General features: G+C 37.7%; 1 protein-coding gene, 1 long non-coding RNA gene and 1 other non-coding gene across 3 annotated transcripts in view; 2 read left to right on the top strand and 1 right to left on the bottom strand.

Annotated features, from left to right (window-relative positions):
* Window positions 1–438: 438 nt before the first annotated feature.
* Window positions 439–4,611, bottom strand: prph2la (peripherin 2-like a). Its single transcript, XM_039667122.2, has 3 exons — window positions 3,894–4,611; window positions 2,664–2,910; window positions 439–1,261 (listed from the first exon to the last, which is right to left on the bottom strand). The coding sequence occupies exons 1-3, from the start codon at window positions 4,472–4,474 to the stop codon at window positions 995–997; spliced, it is 1,095 nt and encodes a 364-aa protein (XP_039523056.1). The 5' UTR covers window positions 4,475–4,611; the 3' UTR covers window positions 439–994.
* A 2,315-nt stretch (window positions 4,612–6,926) lies between these two features.
* LOC120476177 (uncharacterized) lies at window positions 6,927–8,619 on the top strand. Its single transcript, XR_016146614.1, has 3 exons — window positions 6,927–7,064; window positions 7,455–7,577; window positions 8,544–8,619. It is a non-coding gene; the product is annotated as an uncharacterized LOC120476177 (transcript).
* A 4,977-nt stretch (window positions 8,620–13,596) lies between these two features.
* Window positions 13,597–24,814, top strand: part of LOC148973586 (uncharacterized) — a 29,061-nt gene continuing 17,843 nt past the window's right edge. The window contains exons 1-2 of the long non-coding RNA XR_016146610.1: window positions 13,597–13,687; window positions 23,858–23,935. This is a non-coding gene — a long non-coding RNA (uncharacterized LOC148973586). The remainder of the gene's footprint in view (window positions 13,688–23,857; window positions 23,936–24,814) is intronic.

Genomic DNA, 24,814 nt, shown 5'->3' with positions numbered 1-24,814 from the left:
AGACACCTACATCTTGGATGCCCTTGAGGTAAGCTAAAACATACCAAAAATTAATTTCAGAGTGAACTGTATTCATAAAGGATGAATTAAATTGATTCAAAGTGACTGAATACTTTTACAAAAGGGTATTTCAGAAAAATGCTGTTCTTTTAAACATTCTATTCATTAAATAAACCTGAATATCATGATTTCAACAAAAATATTATGCAGCACATTGATCTCCAACATTGATGATAATACTAAAGGTTCTTTAGCAGCAAATCAGCACGCTAGAATGATTTCTGAAGGATCATGTGACATTGAAGACGAGTAATAACGCTGAAAATGAATATTACAAGAATATTTAATGAATTTTGTAATGTGTTCTTTATACACACATACTTCAAGTACAGTGTTACCAAAACATTTCAAAGGTTTCATCAAGTCAATGAACTGCACACGACCCTTGGTACCAACACTTTTAATGATGTATAAATTAAATGTACATGTTACATTTATTGTCACTACAAATTCATGATCATTTTAGGCATGGGTGAGCTTAAAAATGTTTGTTTTCGCAAGTTATTACAACACCTGGCTTTAGGCACGAGACCAAGGCATGAAACGAGAATTCATGATGGCTTGTGTGAGTAAGCTGACATTTTTGATATCTTGGAAATATTGAAAAGAAATTTGTTTTATGGAAATATGTAAACTCCCTAATTAACAACCTACAGTGACCAGTTTTTCCTCTAAACAAATCCAGTGATAATCACAATTCATATGAGAATCTCTAAAACACAAACAAATGAAACTGTTGCATTCTCAATGAGAGGCAGTTAAAAGGTTTTAAGACTTTGAAGGCCCCATGATATTTTGCCTTATGTTTCACATGAAATCAAAAATAAATTTCAGTATGTTGTGATATCTCTCTGTTTTCACCTAATCATTTTCATAATCTTTAAGTCATATAGCATCAGAGTCCAGTCCTCACCAGAAGGACCATTCTGGAAGCTTAACCGCTCGTGGGAAGAGGCTTTGGAGGGACATTATCTGGACCATAATGTGCTGTAGGTGGTCTATCAATGTTTGGATCTCCATTGCTGGCTGTGTTGATCTGATTGAACTTGCCCAGGTGTTTGATGATCTTGAAATTAGTGCGAGCGGTTTCCGCAAAGCTGTTCTCCAGGAGCCACCCGTCGGACTCGCTCTCGGGGTCCCCCTGTCGCAGCACGTTCTCCAGGGACGTTTGGAGGTAACGGACCCCAGTGAGAACTGAGAGCTGTCAGAGAAGGAATCGATGAGGTTGTTTTTGACTCATAGCAGTCTGATACTTTTTCCTATAAAAAAAGTTGATTCAACTGAAACTATTGTATAATTCATACTGTTTGAAGTGCTGTATGAAGCTTTAGGAAACTGTCATTGGAGTGGCTGGTGCATTGAGCAGATTATAAAGTTAGTATATAATCCCAGGATGGGATTAGGCCACAGAACCGGATCAGATTTTAAAAGCTAGGGTTGGCAATTTCATAGAGGCTAGCAATAGCAAGCTAGCTTTTAAAACATAAGATCCTACCCTCCCTTCAGCCATGCCTCCTTCAAAACACGGTAGAACATCCAATCATTGCATTTGGACCGAATGCAATGATTGGATGAACATTTTTTTGGACTGTCAACACTTAGCCAAAAGTGCGGTCACGTTTTTGCTGGCGAAATCCAGTAATTTCATAGCCTGGGAAAACCCAGACAATTTTCCAATCCGCCGAAATCACGGCACCAATCAGAAACGTTGGGGCGGGCTTTACATGATGACGACATCGCTGGGATTTTGAAGCAGATTTTGAAGCCTACATCACAAAGATGGATGGCGCCGTCGAACATCACTCGTTCGAATCAGCTATCGCGTCTGTTTTAGGCGATTTGAACGTTTCCTTTTTGTTAAAAACCGAGGCCGCCGCTCTGCATACAGTACGTCATCTCCTTCATCGCTCTGATTGGTTTTAGGTCTACCCGCGACGTCCGTTGGTGACGCCCCTCTAGAAATGATTTGTCTATGACGCTTTGCCAGACAATAACTCAGTTACAACTGAGAATGGTCTGGTTTTAACCAGGCAAGTAATTTCAATAGTCATCCACGCGATCAGGATTTTTTTTTTTTTGTGAGGGCTAAAAATTTCTGCACTCAGATTTTGCACTCGAGTTGGTTATACAAATTCGCTGCGTTAGCCAACAAAAATCTGCTTGGTTTTAAGAGTGCCATCTTTGTGAGCAGTGTCATGCTTCGCTACACTTGGACCTTTTTGCCCATGAAATTTCACCAATGTGACCACACCTTAACTGCTTAGTTGCTGAATCCATTACAGTGTGTTAGCATTACTGTAGTGTAGCCTGCTATATTGTACAATAGGTGATCTTTTTATGGGTATATATTAAAATTTTATTGTTTAGCATTTTAAAATAGGATAGCATTCTTTTATCCTAGAGGTGTGCTGAGTGGTTAAGGAACTTTTACCCTTTAAAGGGCAGATGGGATTTCTGAGATGGACTCATTTGACCAGGCCGATATGAGAGAATGATCCAATGTAAGTTCTTATTTTCAAATTAAAAGTCATACTTAAACTTTGCAAATGTTATAATATCGAATCCTTCCCTAATGTATTGCCAAAGCAATAGACACAACCAACCTCAAAGAGCCAGATGATCAGAACAGTGAGGCCGATAGAATGCATGATGTCCGCGTAATAATCTAGCAGAGCCTGACGACACCCTCTCATCCACAGGTTGAGCTCCTCTGTCTGGTGGTCGTAGTTGAAGTGGGCGGACTTATTGGTGATTTGGTACTGAATGCACGGCCGAGGAGAATTGACATTGCAGCAGCTGAAGGGAACCCCGTCCATTAAGTATTTTCCCTCCACGTTGCTCCTTAGACGGCTAGAAAAAAATTGTAATTGTAAAATTGCACAAAAATCAGAAGACATTTTGTTTTCTTTCAATATTATTTTAGTGCCCCTATTATGATTTTTTTTTCCGATTTTACCTTTCATTTAGTGTGTAATATAGCTGTTTGTGAATGTAAAATGTCTTTAAAGATTGAACGAGTTATTATCACCCAAAAGAAAGAACTGATTTTGCCTGAAACAAGTCATCGGTTATTCCAGTCTAACGCAAAATTACACAGGTTTGTAACAAATTTCCATAATGCCAGTCTATGATCTTCATTGGCTAAATGAAGCCAATGAAGATCATAGACACCCCCTAAAACACTAGTTAGCTGAGACTGGGAGTGTTTGGTTTGTGTTATCGAGAATTGAGCTGGAATTAAAAACCGACGCTATTGTTTCTGTTCGTGGGCTAAGGAAGATCTGGAGCTGAAATTCAGATATGGTAACAGGTGTTTAATTTTCCACACTCTATAACCAGTAGACCAATCACAACAGACTGGGTCATCATCAGACCAATCAGAGTAGAGTAAGCTCTCAGAAAGGAGAGGTTTAGAAAGATCCTTGATTGAACCGACACTGTGAGAAAACAGGTGAAGCTGTAATTCATATTATGAGAAAATGAAACTGTTTTTTGAGCTTGGATGTACACTCTAATAAATGCTGGGTTGTTATAACACAAAGTTGGGTAAAATATGGACAAACCCAAATGCTGGGTTAAAAATGTAATTTAAAATTTTAACCCAACTTTTTTTTATTACATTTTTAAACCGACATTTGGGTTTGTCCATATTTGACCCAAATTTGGGATGAAATAACCCAGCATTTTTTAGTGTATGTAAACCTATTGTAGGATACCTGCCAATATAAATAAATAACTTTTTTTTTTAAAAAAAAAAAGCATAATAGGGGCATTTCAGCTAACTAATTACGTATTAACTATTTATATAACTTTTTGTTTCAGGCCCAACTTACTCTACAACTTCCCGTTGCGACATGTCCAAGTATCGATTGCTGACCCACTGGATCTGGAACCAGTCTCTATAGCCCTCGTTCCCACAGCACTGAAACTGAATCTGCAGCAGGTCCACTGTGTGCTTCAAGAAGCAGCGGCCTGGTGTGTCCGTGTCCTTGTAGTAACGCATAGCGTCCCGTAGCCCCAACGTTAGCGATTCCTCCAGCTGTCCGAGCATGCTGTAGCACATCAAGGCCCCCACGAGCACGCTCAGAGTGAAGAAAAACGTACAAATGATGTACGGGAGCATCACCAACTTCCAACGTAAGAACTTGTTGGTGTCCACACAGTCATAGCAGATCTTTCCTCCCAAAAAGTTAATCGCACAGGCTATAAGTCCCACCGCGATTAGCATGTTCGGCACGGATTGGAGCTGACGCTCGACCATTAGATCCTGCCGCTTGTTGATTTCTACTTTCAAAAAGATGCCCAAGCTAAAGAGGATGATTCCTGTTACAATGGAAATCCAGTTCAGCACCCACAAAACCTGGGCCAGTTTGTCTCTCTTGGTTTTGGTGAATCTAACCGGCAGCACAGCCATTTTACAGTACAGGAGAGCTTTACACTTTATATAATTATTTTTGTGGAAGTGTAATGGAGTACAAAAATCAAATAGCTAAATTAGAAATTTCAGATGAAAGTCATTGAGGTGTACAAGGTTACAGAAGATGACATAATGCTTCTTAGCTATTAGCTTATTTGGCTAACTTAGTGAGTGTCAATCAATAAAGGTCCTTGAACTGCAATTGCCAAACAGCATTCATGCAGCTCATGCATTTAAATAATGAGAAGAACTAAATGTAAGTAAAAAAAAAATTGGTTTTATATTTTGATTTGTCAAACTTCTTGGAGATGCCATGCCAGGTCCTTTAGAAACGTAGTGAAGCTGAAACTATTTCCATTTTGTTTTGCAAATGAGAGGCAAAAAAAGAGAGAAAACAAACTTAGCAACAGCTGAGCATTATAGCATACCTTTAAAAGTCTCATAAAAATAGTTACATATTAAATAAAAATTTTGGATTTAGATTTTACCACATTAAGTAGCCTATATATTCAGGTTACATTTTTGTTCAATAATTGTTATCTACAGCACAGCTACCATGCAAATATTTTTAGCCGTATAACTCTTCAAAAAGCTAAGAATACTCCTGGCCTGAGTACTGAAAGCTGAAAATAGCAGGCGAAACTAAATAAGGACAGGCACAGGGAGTGGTGTGTGAGATGAGGGTAATAAACAGCTAACTCACCCATCCGGGTCTCTCCACCCCTCAGTGGCATCCCGCCCTATTCCAGGTGATTTCTTTCCATTAGAGGTTCGCAGCTTTTGGTTAACAATCTAAAGGCATTATTTGCAAATGAATGTGTGTGTTTGTTAGTGTCTGCCGCAGACTCTCAGCTGTGACCTCTCTCGTAATTCTTTCTAATCAGTAATCAGCCCAGTTGGATTTGGAAGAGTACCTTCTGCCACCAGGACAAATCTCACTGACTGGAGTGTGTGTGTGTGTGTGTTAGAGAGTAAAGAATGAGAAAGGGGTTATTGAGCAACTAAAAGTCTACAACTATACTTGCATGTAGTTTAATTTTTATAATATCCTTCTTTTTTTTGTTAAAATACATTATTTACATACAGTATATCATATATTATGGTAGTGCTGTCAAATCAGTTAATCATGATTAATCATATCTAACTTGTATATATATTTTATGTACTGTATGTGTGTGATTAATTGATTTGATAGCACTAATTTTATTGTATTTTATATATCCATTTTAAAAACAAATATTATATATTTTCAAATTACTTTGCTTTTTAGTTAAAAATAATAATAATAATAAAAATATAGACCTGAAAGATTTTGAGAAAAAAATTGGGGATTACTTTTTAATCTTTTCCCATAACACAGGCAATATATACATTATATGTACCAAAGCACACATAAATATGCACAAGATCCTTGTTTATTCTTCTAAGAATGTACATTATTGCTACATAATATTGCTAATATTAATAAATAAATACATTTTTATTTTAGAAAATGAATCAAAACAAAACAGAACACAACAAAACTGAACTAAACAGTCTATTTATGGCTTATATGTACTTCTATAAATTAAAATTCCCCTTTAGAAATGGGACTTCTGACTCCGAGGCTGTTTGCTTTGTTATATGTAATGAGGATTCTTTACTTGGCCGACTCCTGTTTTATGTATATTTGATGTAATACCACATGTACTGACAGCAAATGAAATCCGCAGGATTATTCAGGCCTAAAGGGGATTGAGTCAGGGGAAAGCACACTCTAACCTGTCAGCAGATCTGAATGCAGGACACTCATGACCACCGGATACTGGATGAAGGGTGCTTTATCAGCTGGTGAGTTCTGCTTACCACGATGTTTATGAGTTATGATGAGCTTTGACAATTTTTAGCTCTGACAACTGTTAACATACACAAGCTTTTTCTGACTATTTAGCATTTGAATATGCACAAGTTAAGATAACTTTCTGTAAACATGGTTTAACTAAAGTCTAACTTTGAAAGCCAAGATTGTTGATAGTTGATATCTTTAAGGTTTCTGTGTGGAAACACGTGGAAGGATCTTTATGGAAAATCAGGATGATGCTAAACACAGAGGTCTTGTGGAATAAAGCTTTAACAGACAACAATATCAAGGGCCTCGTTGGCTGCTTACGGGGCCTTTGTACTGAAGGTAGGACTTCAGTGTCTTATATTGAACAAGTGCCTCTGTCCAATTTGGATCACAATGATGTGACGTGGTAATTGTTTGATGTGTTGTTTCCTATAGGTGAAGGGGATACGAGTGAATGTTTAGCCCGTTTTAACTGCTGGCTTCAGAGTTCAGCAGAACTGGCCAAGAAGGAGCTGTTAATGCTCTGTGAGTAGGTGAAATCTTATTAAACATTGAGGTTTACCGCTTTTGTTTGGGTCGTCGGATAAACCTCACTTGGCTCTTCTCTGATTGTAGGTTTCGGACGATGTGAAGGATTGTGGATGTTTGTGGATGAAAACACTTTCGCTCTAGTCCATAAACTGGTCCTCAAGTTGAAGAACCTGCTTTCTCTGGTCCACCTTGTACAGAAACAAAGTGAGCCTGTACACACTAAACAAGGTCAGTCACGGAGTCTCTGTTCACTTTAATTGACAAACCACATGCAAAGTCACCAGTAAAATATACAACATCAGTAATATATTTTTTTATGTTTATGAAGATCTCAGTCTCAGTTTATGAAGTCTCTCATGCTCACCAAGGCTGCAATTATTTTTTTCAAAGAAAGTGAAAACAATTCAGAAATAATTTCACTTAAAATCACTGATTCATGATTATTTATGTAGATACCAAAACGATGTTCTGGGAAATTTTTGTGATATTTTAAAAAATCCAAGGATGTCAATATGTTTATTGTAAACAACAGCATGACTCTATTGGGATATGAAGTGCTCTAACAAACTGGTTTTGGATCTATGTTTACGGGTGGCCCGTGTGTGGTGTGTCCACTAGGAAGCAAGGCTTCATATATATGGGGTTGTTGGAAACAGGAGCATCATGCCATGAGGCAACACATCCTGCTGGGCCGCCTGGTGCAGTGGTGGAGCCTCACGGGACTTCTGCCCAAGTACCCAGGTGATATTCGGGATAGAGGACTAAAGTTTGTTTCTTTACAAATAACTGTGATCAATTTAATGCAGCCCTGCTCTAAAGTATTCATTTATTTAAAAGGCACCTACTATGCTATCTTAAAGGTTCCTAATTTTGTTTTGGAGGTCTACATATATCCAAGCTCAAAACATTTATCATAATATACATTATATGCATCACCTCTTTGCTCACAGTGCCACTGAAAGGATTCAGTCTTTCTAAAGTCCTTAGAAAGGACTACTCTGCTCTGATTGGTCAACCACTCAGAGGTTGATTGTGCCATATTTGAATTTCAGCTCCAAAATCTTCCTCAGCACTTGAATACACAGTGATACAGTAACAGTAAGGGTGTCGTCAGTTTTACCGTATCAATTCGATGAGTCATCATCCTTTGGAAGCAAAGTGGATTTTCACGGCTCTAACGGTCTCAGCTACAGCTAGTGTTTGAGAGCAGGTCAAAGTAGATGTTGTTCACTGGCAGCCAATGAAGATCACAGGAGGGCTTCCATTATGCTAATTTGTTACAAACATGCAGAAAGTAAGACTGGAATTACCGATGACTCATTTCAGGCAGTTCAGTACTTTCTTTTGGGAGTCAATATATCGTGCACTGTGATCTTTGAAACTTTTCAGACATTTTACATTCAGAAACAGCTGTATAACGCACCACATGAAATATAATATCTGAAAACTTACATTGAAGGGACAGTTTACCTAAAAATGAAAATTATGTCACCATTTATTCACCCTAAAGTAGTCCCAAAACTGAATGTGTTTCTTTCTTCTGTTGGGAAAAAAAAGTAAAAGTTGGAAAAGTAGGGGAAAATATTATGGAAGTCCAAAAATATCCATCCTACAAAATATCTTAATTTTTAGGTGAACTATCACTTTATATTAAATTGTATGATCGGCTATTTAATAGCTTTTCTGTTTGCTTTTTCTTTTTTTTAGAAGCCCATGCGCTGAAGAGGATATCTCAGATGTGGCGTGAGATGGACCACAAACAAAGGAGAACATGTCTGCAGTTGAGGTAACTACTTTCCCACTCTGACAAAATCATGGTTATTTAGCATTTAACAGTAATTAATGAATTCATTAACCAATATTCTCATGCTCTGTCTCTCATCAGCAGTTATGCTGAGGATAAGTACCGATGGAGTTCTCTTATTCAGGGTATGGTAGCTCATATGGACAAACAACACGGGCCTATATGGGTTTCAGAAGACTGTGCCTACCAAACGTACCCACCACCATCTCTAGAAGCTTTGCTAAAGCTAGTGCTGCTGCCTAATATTGACATGGTGTCCGTCCAAGCCATTGTATCCTGCTTGTTTTTATTTTAATATTTTGATGTTGAAATGTTATTCATTAAGTCAAAATTCTGTAAGGTTATGTTTGTATATCTTTTCCATTTTTAGTTGATAAATACGGAGCCCCTCTAGTCCCACTTTGGTAAAAAAAATTAATTATAACTATCTTGTGGCCTCAAGATAGTAACTCGTGGCCTCAAGATAGAGTTAGTAACTCGTGGCCACGAGTTACTATCTTGAGGCCACGAGTTACTATCTTGTGGCCACGAGTTACTATCTTGAGGCCACGAGTTACTATCTTGAGGCCACGAGTTACTATCTTGAGGCCACGAGTTACTATCTTGAGGCCACGAGTTACTATCTTGTGGCCACGAGTTACTATCTTGAGGCCACGAGTTACTATCTTGTGGCCACGAGTTACTATCTTGAGGCCACGAGTTACTATCTTGAGGCCACGAGTTACTATCTTGTGGCCACGAGTTACTATCTTGAGGCCACGAGTTACTATCTTGAGGCCACGAGTTACTATCTTGAGGCCACGAGTTACTATCTTGAGGCCACGAGTTACTATCTTGTGGCCACGAGTTACTATCTTGAGGCCATGAGTTACTATCTTGAGGCCACGAGTTACTATCTTGTGGCCATGAGTTACTATCTTGTGGCCACGAGTTACTATCTTGTGGCCACGAGTTACTATCTTGAGGCCACGAGTTACTATCTTGAGGCCACGAGTTACTATTTTGTGGCCACGAGTTACTATCTTGTGGCCACGAGTTACTATCTTGAGGCCACGAGTTACTATCTTGAGGCCACGAGTTACTATCTTGAGGCCACGAGTTACTATCTTGAGGCCACGAGTTAGTATCTTGAGGCCACGAGTTACTATCTTGTGGCCACGAGTTACTATCTTGAGGCCACGAGTTAGTATCTTGAGGCCACGAGTTACTATCTTGAGGCCACAAGATAGTTATAATTATTTTTTTTTTACCAAAGTGGGACTAGAGGGGCTCCGTAGATAAATGTTTTACTGATATATTTTTCACTAGTAGGGCTGCATTAAATTGATCAAACGTGACATTTATAATGTTACAAAAATATATATATATTTCAAATAAATGCTGTCCGTTTGAACTTTCTAATCAAAGAATCCTGAAAAGAAATGCACAAAACTATTAAGCAGCACAACTTTTTTCAATTATCAGAAATATTTATTGAGCAGCAAATCAGAATGAGAATGATTTCTGAAGGATCATGTGACTCTGAATGCTGGAGTGTTGATGCTAAAAATTCAGTTTTGCCATCACAGGAAAAACTAGAAAACAATTATTTCTCCAATGATTCTCAACATTACTGTTTTTAGTGTATTTTGATGAAATAAATGCAGCCTTGGCGAGCACAAGAGACTATATTATATTGGAAGCACTTTATTTTTAATATCTGCTGACACTTTATTTTGATGCTCCCCAACTGAGTAACTTTGCAAGTCTATGTCAACTTATTCTACTATCCCCAACCCTTCCTCTAACCCAACAGTTTCCCAATCCTCTAACTGGAGTTATCTGACATGTAGGTTACTTATAGTCAACAGGGGACCATCAAAATAATATTCATGTCTCACTTTTGGTTAACTTTCTTTAATAAGGCTCCAGGTAATGTACTTTGTCCTGGATGTGTCTAACTTCCTGCAGTGTAAGGATGATCTCCTGCAGTCATTCTGTCATGTTTTCAGTGTCTCATCTGCATTTTCCCAACAGATCTTTGGATTTTGGCTTCTAGATCAGGGATTAGTAACAGTGAGACGCTTTTTAATACCATCATTCGGTGTTATCAAAAAATTGTCCTGGTATCATATTACGTGGGTCTATGAACATATGGAACTTTTTATTCCCAGGATTCAATGGATGTCTTATTGAGCCCGAGAGCTTGTCCTCCAGCACTGTCATGGCACCACTGGGCTGTTCTGAGGACCTTATTGAGGACAGGAGAGAATAAAGCAGCACTGAAGTATCTATACAGCATCACACCAGCCATGGAGAACATTCATGATATCAAACTCCGTGTGGATGTATTAATACAGAACAAGTAAATCAAAATGATTCTTATTCTGCAAAATCTTCCTACATTGTGGTGACATCAACATCTTCGATGATCCTGGAACGACATTCAAATCGTCGAATAAGATTCAAACTTTAAAGTCATTTAGCTCTGATTTTAGGGATAACTAATGGTGGGTAGGGTTGGTTTTTTTGGGGGGATAGGGTTAGGACAACTTTTTGGACAGGAATGTTCAACAAAATATGCTGATCCAGGAACAGGTCTTCCTTAGCAAAATCATGAATAATTATGTATAGTTATGATTATTTTTCAGATGTATCTCAGCAGCCTGGGCTCTGCTCAGAGGACTTCATGAAGATGTTCATATGTTCAAGCACTTCATTCGTGTCTGTGAGAATCGTGGGATTTGTAGTCATGCATTGGCCACACTATGCGAGGTGATACACTGTAATGATTTTCTCCCAGTGGTATTTGGAAAACAAATCTGTTCTTTGACAACCATCTAATTTTCATGGCAGGGTATGGCTCGTATCCCTTTGACGAAAAGCCGAAATATGCAGTCCAATGAAGCACAAATACAGAATCAAAAAACAATAGGTCTATGTCCAGTAAGACCTGAACCAGGTAAGCTCAACTATTCATCTCAAATATACGGTAAGATGTTAAAGTCCTCTTATTCTGTGTAAACGATAGGGTTTCAAGGACAAACTCCACGTCCACTGTCTGCATGGCTATACCAAATGGATGAGCAACTGACCCCTAGAGATTTTGTCAGGATACTCAGACAATCCATTTCTGAAATATGTCCACTACCAAAGAAAAGAAGGTAAGAAACAAGCACTGTAAAAAAATCTCAACTCATTGATTTTGTTGATTTTTTGCATGGGCTTTTTTGAGTTTTAGGGGACAAGTTTAGTTTTTCAATTAAAACCGTAAATTTTGGGGGGCGTTTTGGCAGTTCATTTACACGACAAATGATGTTTTATTAACATAGTTCGAGAGGAGCATGTTCAGATAATTAACACGTGTGGAGAGCACTCAATAAAAAGTTGCGATTTTGTTAGAAGAATTGTTACTTTAAAAAAAAAAAAAAAAGAATCGCTACTTTTTTCAAAAGGAATCGTTACTTTTTAAAAAAGAATTGTTACTTTTTTAAAAAACAGAATCGATATGGACCAAAATCTCTGAGTATGTTTCCAGCACCTTGTTGAATCTACTGTATGCCGCGAAGAAATAAGGCAGTTCTGAAAGCGAAAGGGGGTCCAGCTGACACCATAACTACCTGATTTGTTTTCATCCGTGGTCATTAATCTACCTGACAGTGCACTTACTCTTCGCACCAGCTCTCATACTTCTCCTGTCCATCGTGACAGATTTGTATGAGTATTTATGCGGTAAATTGTGGTTATTTTCCCATGTATTTTTGTTAAGATTAATGAGATAAAGACATAAAGTGCTCTTCATGCGAATGAGTCAGTTCCATCAATGAAAGTGTCTCCTCTCCTACGCCATACTTCATTAGAGCCCATCCAGCACATGCTCTACTCCCACCTTCAAAAGCTTTAACTGGTTGGAAGCACATTTGCATTCACTCCTAATGAGATTGTAGCTGTGAGATGCTGCATCAGATTTATTTTTTTCAGAAGCCAGAGACATAAAAACCCAATAATGCCTGATGCCACGGCAGGTAGGCTACACCACAGACGGATGAAATATGGAAATGCGACTTGTTTGTTCAGTCAGGTCTGCAGTCGCAGCTGACATTTTCGCACATAAAGCCAGTGCAAGCTTATTAATCTCTTGGACGAGCCCATATGTGAAATCACAGAAGCAGTAGAGAGGAAAAAATCTCCTCTGAATTATGCTAGGCTGCTGTGTAATGAATGCAAGGCTAATAGCTGCAAGACAGCGGTCTTATTGGACATTGACAACCAATCTACTTTTTGTACAGTAGCCTACCTGAGGAAGATGGATAATGTTAATAACTGTGATCTACATTTGGGCGAATGCTAGCAGCTTTTTATTTAACCCAAAAATGTTAGCTAGCTAATTAGAACAAGGCTTAATTAGCTAAATGTTATGCTCTTACATACAGAAGCAAGATAGACCTATGGATGTTGTGAACATAGGCCTATTCTGCATGGTAGATACTATATTTACAAACTTTGCTGTATATACCAAAGCAGTGTATTCCTCTTTAACATACATACATTTCTAGGCTACATAAATATATAAAAATATTTAAAGACTGCAGCATCTTATGTGAGACAGAAAATAAATAGTTTGGGGGTGGGACGGTTACTTTCTTTCCTTTCCCCCTTAAATGCATAGCAAATTTGACAATATCTTCATTAGACCTCACATCAAGTATGTAATTACCGAAGACGTGAATAGCCTTTTGAAAGATCAATCTTGGCTCGTAATTGTCTTGTCATCTCATTCAGATGGGAGGTCCGTGAGAGAGGAGAGAAAAATGACTTTGTCAGCTGCTACACTTTGTAATTTTCTCATTTTGTAATAAGAGAGTCAATCGAAGACATTAATGCACTTGTTCACTTTTCCATTTTTTAAAGAATATTGAGCACAAGGTTTCAGTTTGAATCCTCTGATATAGGCTAACGTTAGTTGGCCAGCAGATGGCGGTGTGTGACTTTTGTTTGTAACTTAGGCTAATGCTGTTGCTTTGGTGCTACTTGTACACACTGGAATTGCGCTTCATGGAACTGAATGGTAGGCCACACACACACTAACATAAACGGTTTTACTATCTTTGTGTGGAGTCTCCATAGACTTAATGGTTTTTATTCTGTACAAACTGTATATTTTACGTGAAATACAAGTAGTATAACTTAGGCCTACCCAATAAGGTCGAGGATTTCCGTATAACAGTTAACGTTACACACTTAAAAAAGCGCGAAGGCCGAAGGATATACAACGTTATCAACATTGTGACATAACTTTCACACTTTCATTCATAAATTCAGCCTGTCTTTGTTGCAAAGCACTGCTTTTGGACCAGAATCGAGTCTATCCTGTTTTCAGACATTGTAGGGCTCTTTCCATAATCGTAATAAGCTTTGTTGCTTTTGATTCGAAACAAATTCTGCCTATTTTACGAAATGTATCACTACTAGCCTGGCTTGATTTATAAGCGGTTTTCTATCATGTCAAATTTTTCACATTTTACTATCTATGTGGGGACATTTGGTCCTCTCACTGTTTAACAAGAACACACACACACAAATCCTAGAAAATAAAACATTACACTTATAAAAAAACGTCACTAATTGGCCTAAACCCTAAAAAACATTTGTGTTCTTCTTTAAAGGTTTCATCAATCTTGAATGACAGTAATTCCATTCACAGTAAAATAGACCTCACAGGTTATTATTTGGTCTGGATACAGCTTTGAAACTTAAATTCTGCCTGACGGCAAGGTGTTAGAGAGCTGCATCGAGTTTTCGTACAGTCGCCTACAGCAGGGTTTAACACAAAAATGCAGTCCCAGCACTGGCAATATCACATGAGCCCTGGATTTCAGAAGTCAGTTTCTTAAAAATAATCTCTCCACTTTTTTCAATGTAGAGAGACCCATTCCTGTTGTTACACGTGTTTAGTAAGGAGATTGAAATTTCAAACTATGATACATTTCAGTATTAATTCTGGGACTAGATTTGACTGGTTAGCACAGACCTAGTCTGGGCTGATAAATAAACCATTTTGGAGTCAAAAGACTTCACTGTTGGGCATGTATTCTGATTTATTGCGAGCAACATACAGCACGAATCACACGTTATTAATATAACACATTTTACCTGTGCCTGACTATTTATTGGAAGGATTTTAAAAGCGATAATGGACATACTGTGTAAAATATTTTTCCCATGACAGCTCTGGATAGTTGGTAGTGAAGTCACTTGGAACTTGTGGTGTCAATCATCTCTGTCATGATGTCATTATTGTAGAATGATTAGTCACATGGCATTTACACCTCCAGGGGCTCTTTACAGAAACATCCTAACTCAAAATCTTCTCATATGTGTGTAATTTAACTTTCTAATCTTAAATCGAGAATTAAGGTTGGCAGTATCCGTATAGCCCCAGGTGTCAGGAAATATACACTGAGGATGGTTAGATAAACAGGCAAGTAGATATTGATTATAGCAGTTGATGGATGGTTGTTGAATGATGTTAATGAAAGTCTTTGTCTTATAGAGGGGGGTGGGTGGCTGGCTGGCAGTCCGGTGGAGAACAGAGCAGAACACACACTAAGACACATGAGGGAGAAATCACACTAGAGATTATATACAGGCACATGAGAATCAGGAGATCACAGAAATGGGTCCGTATTCCTTGTCTAAAACCCTATTCAGATAGCGTTATAGGGGGTATATGGGCTAGGGGCTTGTGTGTGATTTTATTGCCGTCCGAAACCAGAAGGTCAGTGTTTTTCTCCCACCACCCAGGTAAAAATCCCTGGCCGAATTCCCTACAGGTTTTTGACAAACACTAAGGTCGTGCGGTAATTTAATTGCCATCCGAACCCACATCAATTAGTTTACAAGAAGAGATCAATTCACTGTTTAAAGGTGCTGTTTGTAAGAATGACAGCTAGTGGCCGAAATAGGTACTGCAGTCCAAATTCAAAATATCAGAGATGGTTGTTTACCCCGCCCCACGAGAACATGCAACAGGATTGAGTCTCCTTGAATTGAGTCTCCTTTGTCTCCATGGTTTTTGATTGAGTTCACACTTGTTCCTTCTAATTATCCCTAATTAAACCCTTAGTTTCCTCAGTTCTTTGTTCGTTCTCATTATGTTGGTGGTAATAATTTATCATTTCTATATATTCATGAGTATTTGCTATCAAATATGATTCTTCTTGATTTGTCCGTTGTGTTGTGTGATTTTCTACAGCCACCAACCCTGACACTATTTGACCAATTTTCTAGAGAAAAGCAATATTGTCACACACCATGCTAAGACAGTGTTTGCTGTCAAAATTCAGATATTAATATGAATGCAAATGCTTCTCATCAGAATCCTCTGATGCTTAAAACAGCTCTATAGTCTTACTGTATGTCAACATTTGTCTCATTTGAGTCTATTTTAACTCATCCAAAGCTTTTTTGGGAGAGACATCACAGACAAAGTCGATACTTAAAAGGAACTTGATTGGGAATGTATTAATTCTCCTGAGATAAAAGGAAAGTCTTAAGAAATACAATTTTCCTCTAGGTGGTTCAAAATTAGTCAGAGCTGAAGATCCCCAGGCAGAGTACTGTGCTGTTGTCCATAAAATATTTTCTTGCTGCATTATTTAAAGTTATAAAGTCATATTACTGCTATTTAAAGTTGTATGATGAATTTACATGATTTAGATGAAAGTATTTTTATTTTTACAAATATTCAAACCACCGGCTGTGGTGCTCCAGAAGATCGTTTTTCAAAGTGAGCTCTTTTGGGCTTTTTGAAAGATTTTTTTCAATCATTCTAACTTTTGGTAACACTTTCCTTGAAGGGGTGTGCATAAGACTAACATGACACCTTCATAATCATGACCTGACATATGTTATGAATATGAAGGAAGTTTTATGCATGTTTGTGACAACTGTCATTAAGTGTCATTCGCTCAGTTATGACATTTTTAATGCAAATATGACATTGTTTGAGATGTCTTTGTTATGACACCTTGACATAAACCATAACATCATAACCTGTCAGTGTCTTTGTCATGACAACTTGACTTTTCTAAGACAACACAACCTGTCAAAAACATGGCCTCCTAGCTTTATTGGTTAACATTACATTAAACTGTCAGGTGGTTGGTTTTGACATTGGCTGTCATGAAGCCATTATAACTTTTTAATGACAAATTCGATTAGTACCACTGTAGTTGAGGTCACGAAAAATATTCATGACACACTTATAATGCCTCATGACAGCCAATGTCAAAGCCAACCACATGACAGTTTAACTTCATTTTATGTCAAGTTGTCATGACAAAGACACTCACAGGTCATGATGTTGTGGTTTATGCCAAGATGTCATAACAAAGACATCTTAAACAATGTCATATTTGCATTCAAAATGTCTTTATTGAGCGAAATACACTTGTCATAAACATGCATGAACCCTCCTTCATATTCAAGACATATGTCATGATTATGAAGGTGTCATGTCAGTTTTATGCACACCCCTTCAAGTAAAGTGTTACCCAACTTTTCAACAACCTGTAAATTCAAGATGGATCTTTGTCACTGTATGAAAGTATACAACTCAGTTAAGCTGCCTGTCACCTTTGCTTGTGCAACAGTTCAAATAGCACGGTGGATAATGTCTCAAGTATTTATAAGTTTATGTGATCTGTATATGTCTATGATGTTCACGCATCCATAAATACGAACCGCTCTCCAGAGTCTCATTTTAAATGCTCCGAGATGTTATACTGCTGTATAAGTCATTAAATGACTTGGCTGTTGGCACGCATAATTCCCCCATTAATGGTGTTTGGTGTGTATATTTCTCCACTAGGATAACAGCAGACATGCAGCCGTGTGTTCATCAGTGACTCCGCAGCAATAATTTGCAATTTTCTTCTTCCGCTGTCTTACTTTATCTTCATCATGCTGCAAAAAGGGTAAAAGGACGTGGGAAACATCCACAAAGAAAAATGGTGCAGCTTATGTTTGCAAAATTAATTCAAATCAAAGCCGGATGCAAGAGATGTTGTGAGCCGAGACTTTCTGCTGCTTTTAAAGTTTGTTGGTGTACTTCTTAGTGAGAATACAACAACGATTCTTGATATATTTTAAAATTTAGCCTACGTTGTGAAAATAGCTCAATTGAATTGTTTTTAATTAGTTTTAATGAATTGAATTACTAAATCATTTTCTATTGCATGAGAACAGGTAATGGACGAAGAGGAACACAGAAGCCTTTGTCGAAAGTCTTATAAATCTGTTCCAACCAAATAGAAAAATAGATTACCTTTATCTTTTACCTTACCCGCTTTACTATTCTCTTATCCACTATGCATTTAGCTAATTGTCATTTAAAGGGACACTCCACCCATTTGCATTAAGCTTTCCATTGTTAGAAACCCAGTTATACTATTGAATGGTCGTGCAACACTCTCTCATTTTCCCATGAGATGAGAGAAATCCGCTATTTACCTTTTTCACTTCCTCCTACAATGACGCAAAAATCGTCATTTTACGTCATTGTAGGAGAAAGTGTAAGAGGGGGGATTTCTGTAAAGACTACAAGCGCTAGATCCCACCCTTTCAAACCCGCCCGTAGGGGGTTGGACCTAATACGCTAAAAGACCAATCACAGATCAGTACCAGTGCATCTGATTTCACTGGCAGAAACTTTTTGAAAAGACGGACGAAGGTACTGAATACGCAGACGCATGCATTATGGATAGGGTTGGGTACCGCAAACGCTGTGCCAATAAGGAACCGGTTCCAACGTAAACGGTAATAACCAGGCCGAATAAGAACGAAACTTTCAGTGCCTGAGTCTCTGTCATGAGGCACACACACGCAAAGTCTCTCGCTTCTGCCTGTTCTCACGTAAATGCGTCCCTATAACACGCATCGTGTATTGTCGTGTAATTTATACGCAAAAATGAGTTTTTACGTGCATATTTGAGATTTTAACAAATTTGCGGGCATCAGGAAGCCATTATCAATATGCGGGAGACTCCCGGAACGTCTGAGGGGATTAATGAAGATGCCGAAGACAAAACGCTCCAAGGTTTAGCTGCATTTCACATGTAAAATTAGGCGTCAGAGTAAGTGTGGCGATTGTCTGAAGCCCATATAGAATCACGCCAACCCATTGACTCATGGCGCGGGCGCCTCCTTGACGCTCTTACGTCGTCATTTTATATTAGCACGTATTATCTGATTTCATTGTGCGAAATGATTTCCAGGCGGTAGCGTAAAGTGGAGCTCAACTCTAGTCTACGTTGGCGGAGTAGTAGGAGTGGCCTGCTGAGCATTGCAATGCACTATGGGGATTGTTGTCTACAATCCACAAGCACTAAAAAGTCATTTTCTGCCTTTTATCGGCCAAGAAGGACTTAAATGAGAAATTTATGATGCTATTCTACTACATACAGTATATTGCCCACTTTCAATAAATATTCATGTCTCCACCGGTGGAATTACCCTTTAAGCAAATGCTGTTAATCCAGTGAAAACGGCAGTACTGATTGCTAGGACAGTCTTCTTGGAGTAACCTGAGGTTAAATGAGTGCGAAGGGCACAGTGGTGATGGAGAAGGATTGCAATCTCATTAACTTCAGTCCAAGGTTCACACCAATTTGGGACTGAACTTATAACCTTTTTGTTAAAGCCCAGAACCCAGAACAATTAGCATAGCAACATCATTAGACTACTGTCACTCTTTCAGGTAGCATTTTTCTCCTTGCACTACTGGCAGTCACCACTATCTGAACTAATGCTCAGTCAGCAGACAGCTGTGGGACTTTTACTCTTTGTATCACTGCTTGTCTGCTCCTTCGACAGACCGGCTCCTTCTGCTCCTAACATACAACTAGTGACTGTCTTTCTAAGTGAGCATTCATTCAAACGGTTCTTTCAAAACACTGATTTATTAATCAATGAAACAAGTGACTGTTTGAGTCATTGAGTCACTCACTCAGCTGATTAGTTCAAACACACTGATTCGTTCTGAAGCACCACTACTTTGTGTTGCAGATTTAGCTTAAAAAAACCGAATTGCTTTATAGTAATTTTTCAACTAAATTAACCTTTTCTCACCTTGGCTGAGCTTGCTTTAAATCACATAACAAACAAAGGTTTGGCAAACGTAAAGGAAATGAGCCTCAGGCTGAAGGAAATGCAAATTTACGGCTGTACAGTAGACAGTGCAGCTCAACAAACCTTTCAGCTGTGCTGACATTTTGGATTGCAGAAAAGAAGATACAGGAGAAGAAAGATCAACAGTCTAACTAAAAAAAAAGGGAAAGTCATTTTTGCTTAGTGGGATGGTTGTGTTGGATCATCGAAGTTCGGCAGCAAAGACACTAAAGAAATTAAATTTAAAAAGTAATGTGTTACTTTACTTAAAGTAATCTGATTACCCCCAACACTGCACAGAAGTACAGGCTACAGGCACAAATTTCCTGAACCAGCTGTTTTGTGACCCTAAACCCAGTCGTCGCCAACTTCATGGAGTTGGGGAATTTGTGGCAGGGCTGCCATTCAGCAAATCGCTTATTCAAATCCAAAGCACAAAATCGCATTGCCCAATACGGTCTCATGTGTCATCTTTTCTCAAACCATGAAGGGTTTATGTTTGGGGAAAGCCAAAGAATGCTGTTGATTCACATCTGTGACCAACCTGCTGGGGATCCACAATGACACATGCAGGCTTCTCCAGGAATAATTTGGTTTGAAGCTTGCTATCCATTGTAGATGCTCTCTAAAATTGCTGGGTTGTTTTAACCCAACTTGATAACTAGGTCAAATATGGACAAACCTAGCCATTGGGTTACATTTTTAAATTACATTTTTATCCCAACCTTTGGGTTTGTCCATATTTGACCCAAAGTTGGGTTAAAACAACCCAACATTCTTAGAGTGTGAATATTTAAGATAGGGGTAATTTTATTTGATTTAAATCCACCTTATTCCTGATGACCTTGTGTTTTGAATTATGGGTGGCACTTCCGGTTTGGGGAACTTCCATTTAAAAAGGCTGAAACGAGTCATTTCAAATCATAAGATTGGCATACAAATACAGCTGATCCGTCAGTTTTGTTGGTATTTTAACATGACATGTTATAAGAAGAATATCTGGCAAGAGCTCTTTTCAGTCGCTGCTTTCTTTTCCTCGTTTCTTTTTTCTCTTTGCAATCCACTGGAAAAGTATGAAAAAGGACAACATACGGCACATTTGTGGTCTCTTCTCCCGAATTTAATTTACGATATTCCATTAATAATTCACTGGAATGCACAAATAATCTCTCGTTATTCTCCTCAAATCCTCACGTCTCTTTGTTTTAACAGGTAAATGCAATTGATAATCTGTCAAAATGACAGAAATCACTAGTATCAGATGCTGTTAGTTAATGAACATTTTTGATTAAGGCTTGTTATACAATACAATACAGATATACAGTATTTGCCTAATACAGTGATATTTAACCAAAGACTGGTGCTTTGGGGCTATTTTTGGTCTGTTGAATGTACCTTGTTGATGCTTTTACACTTAAATTTCTTGGGTGCGTAGATTAATGTCATCTCATTGTGACACTTTTTTACTATTTTCAATTCATAGAGCGAGCCTTTCACTGATTGTTTACAGCTTAACTGACTTTATACCCACAATTTGAGAAAAGCATCATGGGGTGTAAGAATAAGGTGGATAATATTTATTTGACTATATAGGATGAGCATGAATAGCCTTATTCTTCTAGAAAGGTCAGTATTGCACTGCATTTCAGGACTTAACCTTGTATTAACCGTACTTCTCTTAGAATAGCCTGAAACATGATGGAGGTTTTGCCTTGATGATTTATTCATCCAACAATCAAAATTCTGTGATTTTTTTTTTTTTTTCTTCATGTTTGCACATTTCGACCTTGGTGTGTGCCACATTTATGAGGCATTTAGAAATGGGAGCTCTAGTGCAAGTTCTACTGGGAAGACTCTAATATCAAGTCATTCATTAATCAGAAATCTAGCCAATCACCACTCGACATATGGAGTACTGAAAGGGATACTTCAGGATTTAGCATTAAGCTTTGTATTAGTAGGAAATCTGTAGTATTTTCAAATTGCTGTGCTTTCCACCCTCATATCCCCCGAGACAAGAGATTTATGTATTTTTTGTCTGGAAAAAATCCTCTGATGACACAAAAATTTTAATTTTTCTACACATGTTTAACATTGCAAAGAAAATTCACGCTCCTCCGTGAGAGATACGAGACCGGTGCGTCTCACAGGTTTCGCTCATCGTAATCACGCCACCGGCCTCGTGCCGTTCTCCCGCGGCCCTCACTCGTTCTGCTTGCCATTGTAAACATGATGAATTATGACTGTAGAATGCAAAAGCCGAATCCCAGACATTTTGAGCGATCTCGAAACACATTTTCGGGCAGACTCATCACGTAGTCTCACTAGTAGCCTAGACTTGTTGTTTAACTACTGCGCTCTGTTACCGGTACGTGTGGCTTCCTAGGGCAGCGAAGCAAGTGAATTCTGGGAGTTGTTGTCTTTCATCCACATAAGCCAAAAATAAATTTTTCTGGCTTTTCTCAGTCTAGAAAACTCAAAATTCAAAAATAATTTCACATTTCATTTACATAAATGACCCATTTTAAATACACATTCATCTTTCCAGAGATGAAGTATCCCTTTAAGCCCAGTTAACACCCATTAATATGTTTTCAGAAACTGATGCCAGCGTCCACATGAAACATTTTGAACTCTAAAACTGCTAGAAATTTAAAGCCATGAATCTAAATAAATTGAGCTCCAAGTTTGAGGTTGATAATGGCACCTTTTGGTTAAAAAAATAGTATTTTTTTCTATTATTATGAAGCCTTGCCAACAGAATGAAAGCCTACAAAGCTTACTACTATTTTTTATTATTATTAAATGACCCTGAGATTAAAAATAGCATTTTTTTATTGGGTTTCAATGGGTACGTTTTTGTCCTGAGTGTAGCTATTTGGTGCTACTAGTGTCAAATAGATTTATTAAAGGAAATGAGGGTGAAATAGTACAATTCCAATAAAAATACACACTTGTGCCAAAAGGTATGCAGTTGACATTAACACAGGCAAAATGATTAAAAAAATATATCAAAACTGAAAAAGACAAAAAATGCCATAAGGGCGCACAAAGGTTAATTTGGAACCAGTGTTTCCTCCAAGGAACAACCCATTACAGCACAAGTTGTAATGTCCAATGCAAGAACAAATTACTCTTATTAACCGCTTTTTAATGAGTTATTTAAAAAGATTTACAAAATATTCTCCAACTTGTTAGTGAGTTTGCAGTTTGAATCAAACTTAGTCCGTCATTTAACGTGTCATATTTCCGTCATCCTCAATTCAAAATGAACTGGGAACCGTTAATATGATATATATCAGGTTTATATTTCAGGTTTGTGAGACTCAGTCATAGGAGTTAAATGTGTTATTTACATTTATTAAAAAATGTTGTTACTTGTGTTCGTCATATGAAAGGAGAATGATGACGTACAGAAAATAAGTCATGCAAGAAATTATTCATTTATGCATGATTAAAAATGAACCGAGAACTGTGATGTTTATTTTTTTTTAGGTTTGTGAGATTTCAGTTTTCTGACTCATATAACAGTGTGTAATTAACATTTGTTAAAATAAGCTTTATTTGCGTTCTACACATGAAAGGAGTCGTACAATACAGAAAAAAAAGAATTAGAGTCGTTTTTCATGAGAGTTATGTCTAATTCAAAATAATGATGTTGAATGTGTACTGAATTTGAGAGCGAGTAATTAATATTTGTTCTAAATAACTTGATTTGTGTTTCATATATAAAAGGAGTGAAACAGAATGATGTTTTGAATTGCATGAAGTGGGTTTTCATTTTTTTTTTTTTTTTGGTAAACTATCCCTTAATATCTGCCCTTTATATCAGTTATTAGCTTTAGGTCAAAAGCAACAAAAAGTTGTGTTGAGTTTCTTCAATGGAGAGATAATTTGTTCTATTGGGACGCTTGACTCGGCTGTATGAAGTCTTTTCTCATTGTAGGACCTCAAGGTCTCCTGAGTGCTTTATCATAAATCAATCTTTTGTAATAAGGCACTTTTTTGGTCCTGGGTAAATGAAGCAGACAGTTTCACTGACATTTGCACTTTTTCTCTACTGTTCCAGCTCCCCATTCTCCAGAACCGGCTGTCGACCACGTGAGACAGATAAAACAAGAGAGAATAAAGGTGAAATTAAGGGGAGGTGAGTGAAGAAAGAGGGAGAGTTTTCATGCAGAAACAGGTGCTTTGCTCTTCAGCCTTTTTACGAATTTCTACAGTTGATTTAGTCATCAGAACCTGAACATCATTTTAATTAACCTGCTTAATGAAACCACGCTCATTCCTCTCCTGTGGTTTAAGGGGTTATTTGAGGTATCTAATCTTCATTGATCTTTTGAGATAAAAGAACTTGACGTGCTATGAAAACATATTGTAACTTTCAGAACTCAAAACTTCATCCTCAGCACACTTAAAAGGCTTCAAATTCAAATTTAAGCTCTGAAATTTTTTTAATCAAATTTACCAAATTTAAAAAAAATAAGGGAGTGAGAAGTTCTCCATGTGATCTACTGATGACACACACATTAAAGAACACAGACACAGCCGAATCATTTCCATAATGACCAACGCAATCTACCAGGAGCAGAGCATCTGGTTTCAGACATGCTTTTTTGGGTGGTAAATAATGGTGCAAATACCAGTAAATTGACGAGAGCAAACCTTAGTAAATCATCTTGCATGATTCATCACCTTTTCCTTTTGCTATGTTTTTTTTTTTTTTTTTTTTTTTGCATTGGTGCAAGGTGTATTAGCTATGTTGTATGCAAAAATATTAATTTTGTCAGAGGATGCAGCTCATTTCAAAAAGAAAAAGATACTGTATAACCACATTGCGTACAACGTAAAAAAGTAAGTAACCTGGTTGCCTTAAAATTTTAAGTTCTTTGAAATGGAAAAAGTGAGCTAATACAATGAAGGAGACTGATTTAATCATCAGAAACTCAAAATGATATGTTATCTGAACTAAATAAATTATTTAAGTTGATTTGACAAAAGAAAAAAAATGTTGTGATTACTAATC

This window comes from Pimephales promelas, chromosome 15, assembly GCF_988280905.1.
Source record: "Pimephales promelas chromosome 15, fPimPro1.hap1.1, whole genome shotgun sequence".
Taxonomy (NCBI): domain Eukaryota; kingdom Metazoa; phylum Chordata; class Actinopteri; order Cypriniformes; family Leuciscidae; genus Pimephales; species Pimephales promelas.
Note: the sequence above shows the minus strand (reverse complement) of the source record. Positions and strands in the feature narration are given on the sequence as shown.